At 42.9% G+C, this 13824-nt stretch overlaps 1 protein-coding gene across 3 annotated transcripts in view; it reads left to right on the top strand.

Annotated features, from left to right (window-relative positions):
- Positions 1–13824, top strand: part of slc16a4 (solute carrier family 16 member 4) — a 28605-nt gene that overhangs the window by 6678 nt on the left and 8103 nt on the right. For all 3 annotated transcript variants that reach the window (XM_086214643.1, XM_086214642.1, XM_086214644.1), the window contains exons 4-9: positions 5158–5290; positions 5724–5856; positions 6000–6143; positions 6921–7082; positions 7165–7821; positions 12828–13039. In XM_086214643.1, the coding sequence (XP_086070769.1) occupies positions 5174–5290; positions 5724–5856; positions 6000–6143; positions 6921–7082; positions 7165–7821; positions 12828–13039 (1425 nt within the window). In that variant the 5' untranslated portion in view covers positions 5158–5173. The remainder of the gene's footprint in view (positions 1–5157; positions 5291–5723; positions 5857–5999; positions 6144–6920; positions 7083–7164; positions 7822–12827; positions 13040–13824) is intronic.

Here is a 13824-nt window from a genome sequence, read left to right as displayed (position 1 = left end):
AATAAGAATTTTAAAGTGATAAAATGAGGCAGTCTTAGTATACTCCGCTGGAATATGGCTTTGATAAATGGAAGGTCAAATAAGGACAAACCGTAAAGTTGCCATTTCCAGGTCATGTTAAAGAATCTAAACTTGCAGCTCTATGTACAAGTTGTAACAGAGCGACGTAGGAGAGAGAATGTCCTGGTGGAAGTGTGCAGTAACAGGGATTAAATACCTCACTACAAGGTGCTGAGCTCCAACCCCCATCGCTCAAACCCTCAGACCCCCGGCACTTTCACTAACATGCACTCACGCATTCTCTGAGGAAAACTTATGAACAGCACATGGGAGGGAAATACTTCCTCGCAGTACACCGGCCCAATTCATTCCAGTTTTAATCCGCTCTGTGTTTTCTGTGTAAAGTGCTCTCGGTTTTTCACACTCGTCCGAGTCAGACTGGGGGTATTCATGAAAGCTACAAAGGACGCACAGGTTTGCTACACCGTCATGCTTTGTTTTCAACATCTGTAACTGGGTTTATCTCATGATTTCCACAGTACTGTTGACGGTTGAGTTTAGAAAGTCAAGGTTTTGTACTAGTTCAGATATTCAAAGACATATCCGGATCTTTATTACCAATAGTCGAGTCATTGCTTGAGGACACCTTGTCACATCTCCAAGGCAGCTAACGATAGAATCAGTAACCCTCAGAATACAGAATGTCCCAAAAATTACCTGGAAAGTCCAAGTGGAGCCCTCAGGAGATGAAAGGTGAAGCCTCCACCAAGTCAATAGAAGCCAGTAGGAGCTACTTGTTAGCGAGAAAGGAGGAAACAGAAGTCCCATTTGATCTAATTGTGTCCCTGCGTAACAGCCTGCAGTGGGGGAGGAAGTATCCAGAGTCTTTACTGTTGTAAAAGCACCAGCAGAGGTGTGGAATAAAAAGCTCCATTACAAGAAAAAAATCCTAAAAAGTGCTGGTTTAATTGACATTGTCTGAGACATATTTTGATCAGGAAGCACCAGTGTGTAAGAAGCATGATAGTTTGACCCACTTCATACAGGTTTCCAGGCATATAACACATTTTGATCATGAAGCATTAGTTTTTAAGAAGCATGTTAGTTTGAAACTCTTCATATGAAGTTTTATAGAGAGGAGCACCTAATCAGTCTGGAGGTTGAGGGTCATGAGAGGATTCATGGAAGTGGAGAGAGGAAAATACGAAATTCTAATACACACATCTGGTTTATGATTTTTGGATTGCTTCTCTTGTCTTTGTTTTGGTTGAGATATTCGATCATTTAAAAATTTATTTAAATGAAACCATCTGAGTAGTTAAAAGGGAAAAACACTACTTGGTGGAGCTGTTAACAACCCGCAGGTATCTGATATGTTATCCCAAGTACACACTGACTTTTACAAGATGTCACAAGCCCAAAAAAATTTCTAAAATTCAAGTTTAATCTTTAGTTTTGTCTTTTATGATGTTGCCGTGTGATCCATCATGTTCAATTTTAATTTGAAAGCGTAACTAAAGCTGTTAGATTAATGTACTGGAGGAGGAAGTACAATATTCCCCTATAAAATTTAATGGAGTGGAAATATCAAGTACTTTTACATGTAAATGTACATTTTCATTAAGTGGTTAATAAACAGTAAGAATGATAGGAAATTGATTTAATTTTTTTCTGTTCATTTCTTCCATTGGGGTCTGTTAAAAAAAAAAAAAAAAAAACACTTCTGACTGTCGGACGTGTGGCTGTTACGGACTCCTCCAGAACGCCCAGATTCCCTGTCCTTCTCTGGTCAGGTCCACGCCCCCACGCCACTCTCCTGTTTCATCCAAACATCTCCAGTTTCAAATTGTACAACTTGAGTCTTTAAAACAAGGGCCCACAAACCAGTGGGTGATGTCAAACTCTAGTGGAGTCCTGCAGGGATCTATACTTGGGCCTTTGTTATTCATTCGTCCATTAGCCAATATAATGAACAAGTTTATGTTTTCCTACCACATGTAATTAAATGGTGCACAAACACATACAGCAGTGTTGTGAAAATGTAATAGGGACAGTGAATGAAACAAATTAAAATAGTTTGAGTCTCCCCAGTTTCTTCTGGTTGAATGAGGATAAAACTTGCAGTGCAACGGAAGAAAACAACATTTTATGTTCCCCTCTGCATTCTTTAATTGAAAAGCAAAACTAAAAGATGAAGACTTGAATTTCAGAAGTCACATTAAGTCCCAAAAATCTGCCAAAATACCATCTGTATCAGAAACTTGATGTCACAGCATGATTCAGAGAAAGATGCACATGCACGAGCTTAGGCAGGCTGGGCTACTTCTTTGGACTCTTCACTAATGGTCACTTTTAGCTGACACAGAATGATGCTGCCATGGTGACATAACCCCCCCCCCCCCCCAAAAAAAAGCCCCCGTTCTTAGTTCACTTGGCTGCTTATGGAAGCACTGTATGTGAAAATTATTTATGGGCCTGCGTAAAAAGTAACATATAAAATGAAGGAGCTCTAACCGAGCCTGCCCACTGATTTACAGTGGAATGTCATCCATAAAAAGCATGCTCTCCTACTCTGAACGCCAGGTGGGAATAGTCAGAGTTAGAGATTAAGTTAAGCACTTGAGCAGCGCCTATGAATGAATAATCAAACATATATGAGGAGAATATGGGAGGACAGTTATGTCATATATGGAGAGCAGAGCAGACAGGTGGAAGTCTTGGTCGGCAGGATCTGGAAGACCTGGACCAGGAAAGAGAGCAGGCAAAACTAATCTGACAACTAGATAGGCAAACAAAAACAGAAGCTGGTCAATGAGGAAACAACGAGTTCTTTCAAAATAAAGGCTGTATTATATTATTATTATTATTATTATAATTCTTGTTACTACTGCTGCTACTACTATTATTATTATTATAATAACTGTTGCTATATTTTTATTATATTATATCATCATTATTGAATTATATCATCATCATTATTATTGTTATAATTATTATTATTGTTATAATAACAATTAAGAACAATTAATATTATGGTTACTCCTGTCACTATGCACATATACATAACCTTCCAGGTACACACAGGCACACGCACATGTATGTATATATATATATATATATATATATATATATATATATATATAGTCTTTGTTTTCTCTTCTTTGCTATTTTTCGCTAAGGTTTCATTTATAGTCTATTCTATGGTAACAGTGCTGTGAATGAATGTTGAGGAACGTCCAAAAGGGATTAATAAAGCAGTCTGTCTGTCTGTCTGTCTGTCTGTCTGTCTGTCTGAATGAAGGAATGTTTCAAAAGCAGTAGGATAACATTTACAGCAATGTTCGTTAACATACCTGTAATGTCAGCTAGACAGCTAATGTCAGCTAGCTGCCTCAGATCAGCTGATTTGGATCAACACGCGAGGCTTCCACTGCCGTTAGAGGTTGCCATTGGTGATGGTAACTGCATAGTTTCTACTGACCTTGACAAGAATTCAGCCGAGAGGCTCCTTTGAACTCTGACATATTCCTTAATGACATAAATGCTGTCGCCTCAAGACTTATATCTTGAGAAACAGGAGACTCTGCTGAACACAGAGATAGAAACATGTCAAAAATGTGGAAGATGCACTGAGCTAAAAAAAAAAAAAAAAGTCCCTTTTAGCCACAAAAATCATCTCACTCAACATCAGTTGATGGGACAAATCTGACGGAGGTTCTCTCTGGCCCCTGCTCCGCCCTTCCACTGGGTTTCATGAAACTTGGCCTGGTTCTTTTTGCATAATCCCACAAACAGACAAACAGTTGGCTTAAACGTAACCTGTTTGTTTGAAGTAATTATTCATTTTTTTATCCATTAGTGACAATGTTGTAACTCGTACATGGATACACAGTATTGCAAGTTTCTGTTTCATTAAATCCATAAATGTCCACACAAATCAAAGCCTTGGTTCGGGGATCCTTTTGAAATGTGTTTTGCACGCGGCCTGTTGGGGAACGAAGTCAAATGGCTTTTGTTGTTGTCTCCCAACACAAACATGAACAAGTTGCCCCTGAATAACCTCACAATGGGGGTCTAGTCTGAAGGCTGCAGACTCAGGACATCAGTTTTGTGCTCAGCCTCACCTATTTGATCTACATACTCAAGCCGAGCTCGTACTCACGATAGCAGCCATGCGTGTACACCCTCGCCAAACATGACATTGGTTGAGCCATGTGTAATTGTCAGTGTACACACTAATCTATTATCCATCTTCCTCCTACACTTGCTCTGTCTTGTACCAGCGCGAATATCTTACAGGTCACAAGTGCATTTACAGTTCTTGTTATTTCCACAATAGCCTAACTTTGTTAATTTATATATATATATATTTATATATAAAGGAAAAGCACTTGAAGGTACATGGTAGAGTGATGTGATGCGTAAACAACACCACCACCAAAGCAGCGGCGATCACGCCGCGGACACACAGCCATGGGCTGACCAGGAACTTCAAGAAAAACATAATTTACAGACACTGGAGGCCAGTGCAGCAGCTGTAATCAGAGCAAAAAGGATGGAAAAGTAACCAGCTTTGGCTGTTCTGTAACTGACCTGTTTCACACCTCAGTGGCTCGACAAGGACTACAACACCCTGTCAGTTCACATTAAAGGGTATTTCTCTATCACGCTAAAATAAAGCATAGTGAGTGCTTTATTAGGTCAAATGTTGAGACTTTTCTCCTTTTTGTGCTTGGAAGAGCAGCCTGCGTCTCTCCTCAAACACTCAGTCCTCTCTAAGATGTTGTTTTGCTGTTAATTATGCTCCAATCTGCTTCAAGAGATTCTCATGGATTATAAATAGATGCATAAATTTCCTTAATCTTGCAGGAGAGAGTCTCAGACATAGAATCACTGTTCTGGAGAATAAACACTCAAAGACACATTTCTGTTTCCTTGCTGCAGTCCCTGTTATTGCGAGGACGTGTTTACTATGAATCCTGTAAATTGCATTCAAATGTGCCTTTTAATAGCTGTTTAAACACTCATAAATCCTCACGGTGCATGTGAACGTCATGCATTTGAGTGCATTCACGGTGATCAGGCTAATTTTCGTCATGAAGCAGCGTACTTTGTGACTTTGAGGTTATTAATGAATTGCTGTTTTTGTTCTCCCAGTGAAAACAAAGCAGCCATGAAGCTGTTCAGGAACGATGCCATGACCTCTAAGAAGGAGAAGGAGACAGAGATCCAGTATGAGGACCCTCCAGATGGTGGCTGGGGCTGGATGGTGGTGTTGCATTGTTTTCTGGTACGTGTGGCTCCAGAGATTTTATGATCCGATTATTGATTCCTTTCAGTATTTGTGTGTATTACAGTACACATAATAGTACAATCATAAGATCAACCGTACAAATATCGAGCCTGTAATTAAGTACTTTATTAGCTGTTTTGAAGTGCAACTACTGCAGATATATTGTATGCATGTAAATGTTTTGTATATAGTATGATAGAAAATTCAAGAAAAACTGTTGATTCAGTATTTTGTGTCTTGGTGTGTGTTTTTCTTAGAGTTCACAATCAGACACTGATCAAGCTGGAAGAAAAATGTACTGCCTGCTGCGATCTCTTTCTCATTATTTTTGTGTGTGTGTGTGTGTGTGTGTGTGTGTGTGCGTGCGTGCGTGTGTGTGTGTGTGTGTGTGTGCGTGCGTGCATGCATGCGTGTATGTGTGTTATTTTAGGTTAATGTCCTAGTAATGGGAACCCTGAAGAGCTTCGGGATCTTCTTTGTGGCATTCCAAGATGAATTTGGAGGCTCTGCCGAGAGCATCAGCTGGATCGGCTCCATCATGTCCAGTCTGCGGCTGTCTGGAGGTTCGACAAAGCAGCATTGTAACCAAAGACTAGATGTAGAGATGTTTTTCTTCTCCCAATGCTCTGCAGCTCAAATTAAGTGGCAGAAAATGGAAGCTTTGTGAGATCCTGTGTGTTTATGCTTCCTCTCCTCGCTGCTGCAGCACCGATCGCCTCTGTGGCCTGCTCCAAGGTAGGAGCCAGGGTGACCTCCATCACTGGGGCGGTGCTGGTTAGCGGAGGCTTCCTCATCAGTATTTTTGCCAACAGCGTGGTGTTTCTCTACATCAGCATGGGCGTGATAGTTGGTGAGCAGATAAATGTTGGAAGCCAAAGCAGTTTAGCAGGACTTGAACCAGATATTTTCTGAATGACTTTTGAAACCACAAGAGCAGAGACACGACAAATCCATGTCAGAGGTTTCGTGCCAGCATAGGCCGACCAAAAAGTTGCGCTTGAACACACCGCAGAGACTTCGGCAGCCGGCTTCCAGAACCACATACCAACAAGTATTTGTTTTTGAAAAAGAAAAATGTATTAATACAGCAAGGATTTCCCGCTGTATGGCGATAGAGCTTCTTCTCACCAGAGTAGATGTAATGAAATCTTTCAGTTTGCACTGGCGTTTACAGGAATGATTCGATGAGATAAAGTTTAAAACGCACAAAAGAATTTTCCATTTGCTCCAAATCCACTTTATTGTCAATTCTGGTTTGTGTGCTGGACATATAAACCCCAAAGTAGGTGTCGTAACCATTACAAATAATGACCACAAAGGTTTAAAAGAAATACTAAAACTTAAAATGCTCAGTCAAGGGGACAATAATGTAGTACAGACAAAAATACTGTGAAAAGGTGGCTGCTCAGTGCAAATGGAATAAATATGATGTATATATAGATGTAAACTGTGCAAACCCCAGGATGAGAACTTCGTATTCACTCCCACCACAGATATAACAGGCTCATATGCCATGGAGAAGTTGGGAGATACACATGGGAGAACACTTTCAGTTTCAGGGTTTCAACAGTTGTTCAGAAAACAAACTCCCCTGGTGCGCATGTCTAACTTTCTTTACTCTGTCTAGGAATGGGTTTTGCACTTCTGTACCAATCCTTCTCAGTGGTCACAGCGCTGTACTTCCGAAAGAGGTTGGCAACAGCGTATGCCATCGGGCGCTCGGGGATGGGTTTGACCTTTGCGCTCGCTCCATTCACTCAGCTGCTTCTGGACCAATATGCTTGGCAAGGTAGGCAGATTAGAGTCTAGAATAAAGCAAAGGTGTGGGTTTTTTTCACGTGATTGGTAACACAAATCCACTGTCCCCACAGGAGCAATGCTGATTCTGGGTGGTCTGATGCTGAATCTGTTGGCCTCTGGGATGCTTCTGCGGCCCATCAATGTGAAGCATGACGCCGCATCAAACTGTGCCTCATCTCCCATCCAAAAGAGTCCGGCTGTCTCCCTCAAAAGCTCCTCGGAGAAGGACTACACCAAGAGCTGCTTGAATGGCTCCTCTCACTTATCCAATGGCATCTCCAAATCAGACACATTTCCATCCCCCCCTCTTCCTCCTCACAGGGATGCTGAGGAACTGGAGAGGCAGCATACTCAGGGAGCCCAGGACCAGTCAGTGCACCCTGAACTAACCCGACTGGTCCTCAATGGCGTCAACGGGCACGAGCCCCTGCATGACTCGGGTCAGTGTAAACCCACAAGCCCAGACAGATCCATGGAGCTCAATAGTAGCACGAATGGGTCCACCATTGTTGGATTTCCCTCACATGCCAGCACACCGTGTGAGGAGACTGTCAGAAAAGCCAAAGTACTCGATTTCTCCTTGCTGAAGGACCCGTTCTTCTGCATTTATACCTGGTCTGTGGTCTTCAGCCAGCTGGCCTACTTCATCCCCTACTTCCACCTTTCTGCACGGGCCAGGAACCTGGGCATCGATGCCATGGATGCCTCATTTATCATTTCTGTGGCAGGTGAGACACACAAAACTGCTATTCGGCACATTGATTCGATGCTCATAGTTTGTTTATTAGATATTTGGGTTTTGAAAGTGAACCACTGATAATTTTTCAAAATTAGGATCATAAATATATCACTTGTTTAAAAAAAGACACCTGCATAACAGAAAGTCTTTTAATGAAAGAATCACAGAAATTGGCTCGTATAACATACAAATCAAAATGTTGCTTATCAACCAGTGAACACAAACAGGGACACTGCAACGTTTTCATGATGTAAAATTAAAACCTTGATTTTATTCATGTTTTTCTCCATGAGTTGATTTGTTATTGATTACGATATTTCAGATATAAGCCACATTTCCTGTGGTTACCTATGTTGGAGGTCTATTATTTCTCCTGAGTGTGGAACCCCCCCTGCACACAGCTCTAGTTTCCAAACCCTCACCTGATTACCGGCTCAGCAGTTTGAAAACCACATGACCATTCCTGTCCTCATATGAATAACGATGAACCCCGCTGGCCGCTGTGTTGATTTTAACAGATTTCTTTGTATTCATTTTTTTTTTTTTTTAATTTGAATGAAGTTGATTATTTTGAAGACACCTTGTTTGACTGTCACCGGTAAAAATCGTTCTCGTCTCACTGAGAATCATTCCACCTCCACCTACCTAACAACAGGATAAAGCGTGGAGCGTAAACGTCTCATGATTGAGGACGCCCTGCCTGTCTCTGACTGTGCCTTCAGTAGACATTTTAAGTGACTCTCAGGGAGGTCTCTGGAAGTCTGGGTCTAAGAAGTGATGCAAAAAAAGTCCTCAGTCAACTCCTCGGCATTAATTATTTGTGAGCTGCTCAGACTCTGCAGTATTATGTAATGAATGTGCTTACATAAAAGCTGAACTTTGGTCCACTGGCCAGGGCGGTTCAGTTCAGCAGTACGCCATCGATGAGGCCGCTCCATATGAACAGAAAACAGCACTGCCATTTTGACCGGTCACCACATGCGCGTATGGCTCTTTAAGAGTGCTTCATGAATAATTGAACTGCGACAGATGAGGTTGTGTGTTTAGGATGCACATGCCTCTGCTTCGTAACCAGTCCTACAGAAAGATGGCATTAGCTGAAAGGTTTTGTCTGGATAAGAATGAAGGCAGATGAATGCTCTGACATGTTGTTGTAAGATGAACTCTTTTGTTACAGCAACAAGAGCTGCTGTCAGTTCCTTACATCTCCTGTGTTCCACTTCAGACGCTTTTTGAATTATGCATCAGGGCTTTGTTTGTCTTCTTAGTACAGGTGTATTGTTTTAGCCCAGATGGAGGTTAAGAAAAGTCATGTTGACTTCTTAGAAAAATGCAGCGTTTCCTTTTTCAGCGTGGCTGTGCTGCGATGGCAGCTGGGGAGTGAGTGTGGGCGAAATGAAAATCTCAAGACAGCAGTGCGACTTGCCCTTGAAACACAGCCGGGATACAAATATGGATGAAACGAGCCAAAACTGAAGATTTGGGTCAAGAAACACTTATTTCTAAAATTACGCACTGGAATACACTGACAAATCCACCTTAATGGCCTTGATGCTGGTGTGTACGATGTTTCAGTGTGTATGCTTGAGCTTCACGCCATTGGGCTGTTGTGGGAGACGCTGGGGGGGGGCCTGGTGTCGCGTTTCTTGTTGTGGACAGAGTCTTCGTGGCTACCTGCACATAATTTACATTTGACAGTGATGAAAGTAATGGGAATATTTGTTGAAGCTAACTTTCTGCTCGGTGGAAATGAATCCAATATTAGTTGATATCAAAGCAGTAGCTGGATGACAACTAAAGTAAAGTTGTAAGTTGTTGAATTTGTTGTACTATTTGTGCAGTATTGTGAGTATTAGTGCTGCAGTACTGCTGTAGTACAACAATGATGGGAGGTGATGGGATCATGCCAGCGGTCGGTGCCACTGAGCATCAAGACTGACAGATTCCTTTGACTCAGACGCGTTTGCTCTGTCGTTCTCTGGTCATGTGCACTGTAATGAGGGAGAGAGCAGGACAGAGCGAGGGGGACAGGGTGCCACCCACACCACAAAGCCACCATCCCAGTGTCCCGCTGTCCCTCTTTCCTTGAACCAGCGGTTGTCATAGAAGCCCATTGACTGGACGGAGGGAGGGAGGCCACTGTCGTCCGGCTCAGTCTATTCGTCAACCCTCAGCCTCTAACAGTGGAACATACTGCAGTCTCTAAGCAACAGCGAACTGAGTAAAGTTGCTGGCGGGGTAACAAGAGGGGCTCCCAACTTTGTTTGAGCTCGCTTCTAAAGTGGCTGATACTTTGCAGAGGGGCACTGAGGCGGCAATTTACAAAAGAGGACGCAAGATGAGCCAACAACCTCAGGGAAGCCTGGAAAACCAACATGTCTTTTAGTTCAATTTGCTTTAATCTTGTGTCTCCGTGTCAGTGCCCGCTAAAGCAGACAGAGCGGCATCTCTCTCTTGCCTTTCAACCCCCACTGTCTGTCAGTGCCCAGGGGCGTGCAGGTATATACCTTCTCTACCTGTCAGCAGAACAGAGAGGAGGCAGAACTAATAATGTCTGATGCAGTCGGGCTTTAGGTGCTACTTGGAGAGGCTGTATTTAATCTTTATTGTACTGAGTTTGAACACGAACAGCTGCGGGTCTGGACAAACCTGCTGAGGCTAAAACACACAAACAAACTCACAACTTGTCTGTATGCAAGCGGGGGACACCCCAGGACTTTGCCTTAGGTCGCTACAGGAGGACACATAAACACAGCACAGCTGCCGCATGTCATCTCTCTCTAACGTCTGTGGACAGAAATGCTCAAGATGCTGTTATGTAAGAAGAGCAGACATGAAGCTTTTCATTGTTTATTCATTTGGACTTCATTCAGACTGGTCTCTAAGACAGAGTATGTACATCAGCATTATTTTCTATCTACAAGAGGGTATGTGCTGAGTAATGTGACCATGCATTGTAAAGATGAGTACCTCACACAATCTGTTTGCAAACTCATTTTGATGAACTGCAGCAGAATTTTAATCTCTTCTGGATTCAAGCTGAGCGGTGCAGCCTGGGCCAGAGGATGGTGGCTGCGATCTGCATAGCATCAGTGTGTGTAGCAGTGATCAATGGCTCCGAGCTGCCTGCCTGTAGCTATTCCTGCATCAGTCAATACACCACTGCAGCTTCTGCACCGACTATCACATTCCAGTTGACCTCAGCAGAGAGCAGCGCATATCTGCCCAGTCATCATAACCGACGGGAGCAAACAATCAATCAGATGGGATCTAGTGCATAATGAGGAGTTTGTCCCTCACCCACCCACACACACACACACACACACACACACACACACACACACACACACACACACACACTGTGTGTTGTGAGTAGGCAGCAGCCTCTGAGATAAAAGGGAGGATCAACACGGTGATAGCGGGCATCCCATCTTCACCCTCTTGATGGTGTTTTCAATACGTCCGTCTGTATCTGCTTGCACAGGTCAAGAGGTCAAACCATTCTCACTGTAAAACAGCTGCTCCTGCCTGCCCTCAGTAACCCTGGTGGGAGGATCACTAGAGGCAGAGTTCTAGTCCCCAAAATGTGCAGCACCTCTCAGACAGGCGCTAAGAGTCAGGCTCGTAGTGATAATGTTCCAGTTTCAGGGAGTGACCTTCATTCTGCAGTGGTGCAAAAAAAGCAGGGAAGAACTGGAAGTTACAACCTGACGGAGGTGTGTGGGATTCCTGCAGATAAAAAGAAAAAAATCAATGCTTGCACAAGTCAGATAAAAGCAAGGAGTTTGTCTTTTATCTTTAATGGACGGTGTCATGTCGAGGGGAGGGGGTCGTCTTCAGACCTGCTGGTGACATGCGGGTGTTGCTCAGTTGTCGGGTCTCCTCGATGGGCATCGAGGGTGAGGTAAATACCCCCGTGTAAGATGTGTGATGAGGTCACCTCTCACAAGCTCACAGCCAGGAAACGCCTTTTGCGGGTGGCGTGAAAGTACAAAACATTTTGGCCATCTGACAAATCGTTGTGCAGATTATGTCACCTGTTGGTGGACCAGTAGTTAAACTAGTTACGCTATTTCAGTTACAAATACCGCACACATACTCGCCTTTTAAAAAAATGATAGGAGGCAAAGCTACGAATGTGAAAATGTCCCAGTACCAGTTCATCTGGAGCCGTCATGACCGAGTGCCTACAACAAAAACCAAGCTGAAGCCAAGAAGAGCTTTTTATAACAAACCTGTGTAGATGTTGCAGCCTCTTTAGATTCTGAAGGATTTCAGGTTTTATAACCAACTGGAGTTCTTCTGTATTTATTTGTTTGCAACGACATGGAATAATCTGCTGAATTAACTAAATCTTAGCAGTTTGGTACGCTCGGATGTTAAAGTCCATCTAACCGAGACGTGCAGCTGCTTTGTTTGAGCTGGATTTTATCGAAATGATTTCTTTATATTCGCTGTGGGTTGTCCTTTACTTTTATTCAGACTGGTTTGCTCTCTCGGCCAGAGCTCACTGGCAGAAACAAAATCAGTCTTAATGGACATCCTGTCTGTATAAGTAAAGATTAAATCAAAGAAAACTACATTTCAAAATAATGTAGTACCAAGCAAATTAACGGAAAAAAAAATTCGGAATGTAATTACTTATTTAGTATGTTTAACAGTCGGGATGATTCCGTTAAATAATTACACTGAACTGGACATCTGAGGTTGAACTGGATCTGTTTTCTAGATGTGAAGCTGCAGCTTCGTCTTACAACCTGAATATTTTATTATTCGTGTTCCTCGTCTGCTTCTCTTCTTTTATTTCTTCCTCTAAACGACTGTTCACTCATCCTGCTTAGCCTTATTTAACTAGGAAAGACCCGCACTTATCCGTGCTGCCTTCCGTTTCTATGCTCTTTCTGAGTACAGTTTTATTCTGTGTTCGCAACTTTGTAATTCCCTCGTTTTCTCATCCACTCCTCCGTCCGCCTCACCCGCTCTCTTCTCTTGCAGGTATCACAGAGACCATCGCCCAGCTGGCCTCAGGCTGGGTCACCGACAGGAACCTCTTCCATAAATACCACTACCACAAGGCCTACCTGATCCTCTGTGGCCTGGTCAACCTTCTCTCCCCTCTGGCCGACTCCTACATCCTGCTGATGGTTTACGCCATCTTCTTCGCCATCTTCTGCGGCGGCTACATGGCTCTGCTGCTGCCTGTCCTGGTGAGGGGGCCAGCTGATCCAAGCATGACTCGTGTCCAGTGGTTCTCCAGCGTGGTGGTTTACTTTCCAGGCTAAAAAGATCCGAGTGGTTTCTAAGAAATTAATGTGTATTGGGGGGGATCAACCAACGACAGGTCCAAGTAATTAGCAGAGATTCCAATCATTTTTATCGCTTCCAACCCTTCGACCTCACCTGTGCACAGTGGTACTTTTAGCTGTCTGCGGTGCCTTTGGCTGTGTCTGCAGGTCTAACCTTTACAACAGCGTGTGGGTATGACAGCTTTCATTTGCCTTTCGTACAGCCGAAGCTGAGTAGTTCTGCACATATTTGGCAAAAAAAAAAGTTTAATATTGAACGAATTGACATTTTTTCCAGATAGGAGAACGTAGAGAACCAAAGGCTTTCTAATTGATCCACTGGAGAACAGAAATCAATTGGTACATTTCATTCAAAACCACAAATCTGATCGTGAGATGGAAGAAGGAAGTCGTCAGGTTCGTCCGACGCCGGAGAGCAAAGTGACAGTTTTTGCTGTCTCGTCATCATCAGAAGCAGCGTCTCCAACATAGCTAATAAAACTGAATTCTTACGTGCTCCACCGAGTGCAACAGGATCACGACTATCACTTAACCAAACAAAAGTAATACAAATATACCAGAATTATTTCTGAACCGTCTGTGTAATAAAAACTGTCTCCTGAAAAAATAAGGAGATTGTAAAAAAAAAAAAAAGTGTGAGAAAGTAAAAGCATTTTTTTTTAACTGCTTTGCCGTTTGCCAAAACT

Source organism: Aulostomus chinensis, chromosome 9 (assembly GCF_037954235.1).
Source record: "Aulostomus chinensis isolate RoL2024-O1b breed Wild chromosome 9, RoL_Achi_v1.0, whole genome shotgun sequence".
In the NCBI taxonomy this organism is placed as follows: Eukaryota; Metazoa; Chordata; class Actinopteri; order Syngnathiformes; family Aulostomidae; genus Aulostomus; species Aulostomus chinensis.
The sequence above is the reverse complement of the archived record's forward strand: the minus strand, read 5'-3'. Positions and strand labels throughout refer to the sequence as shown.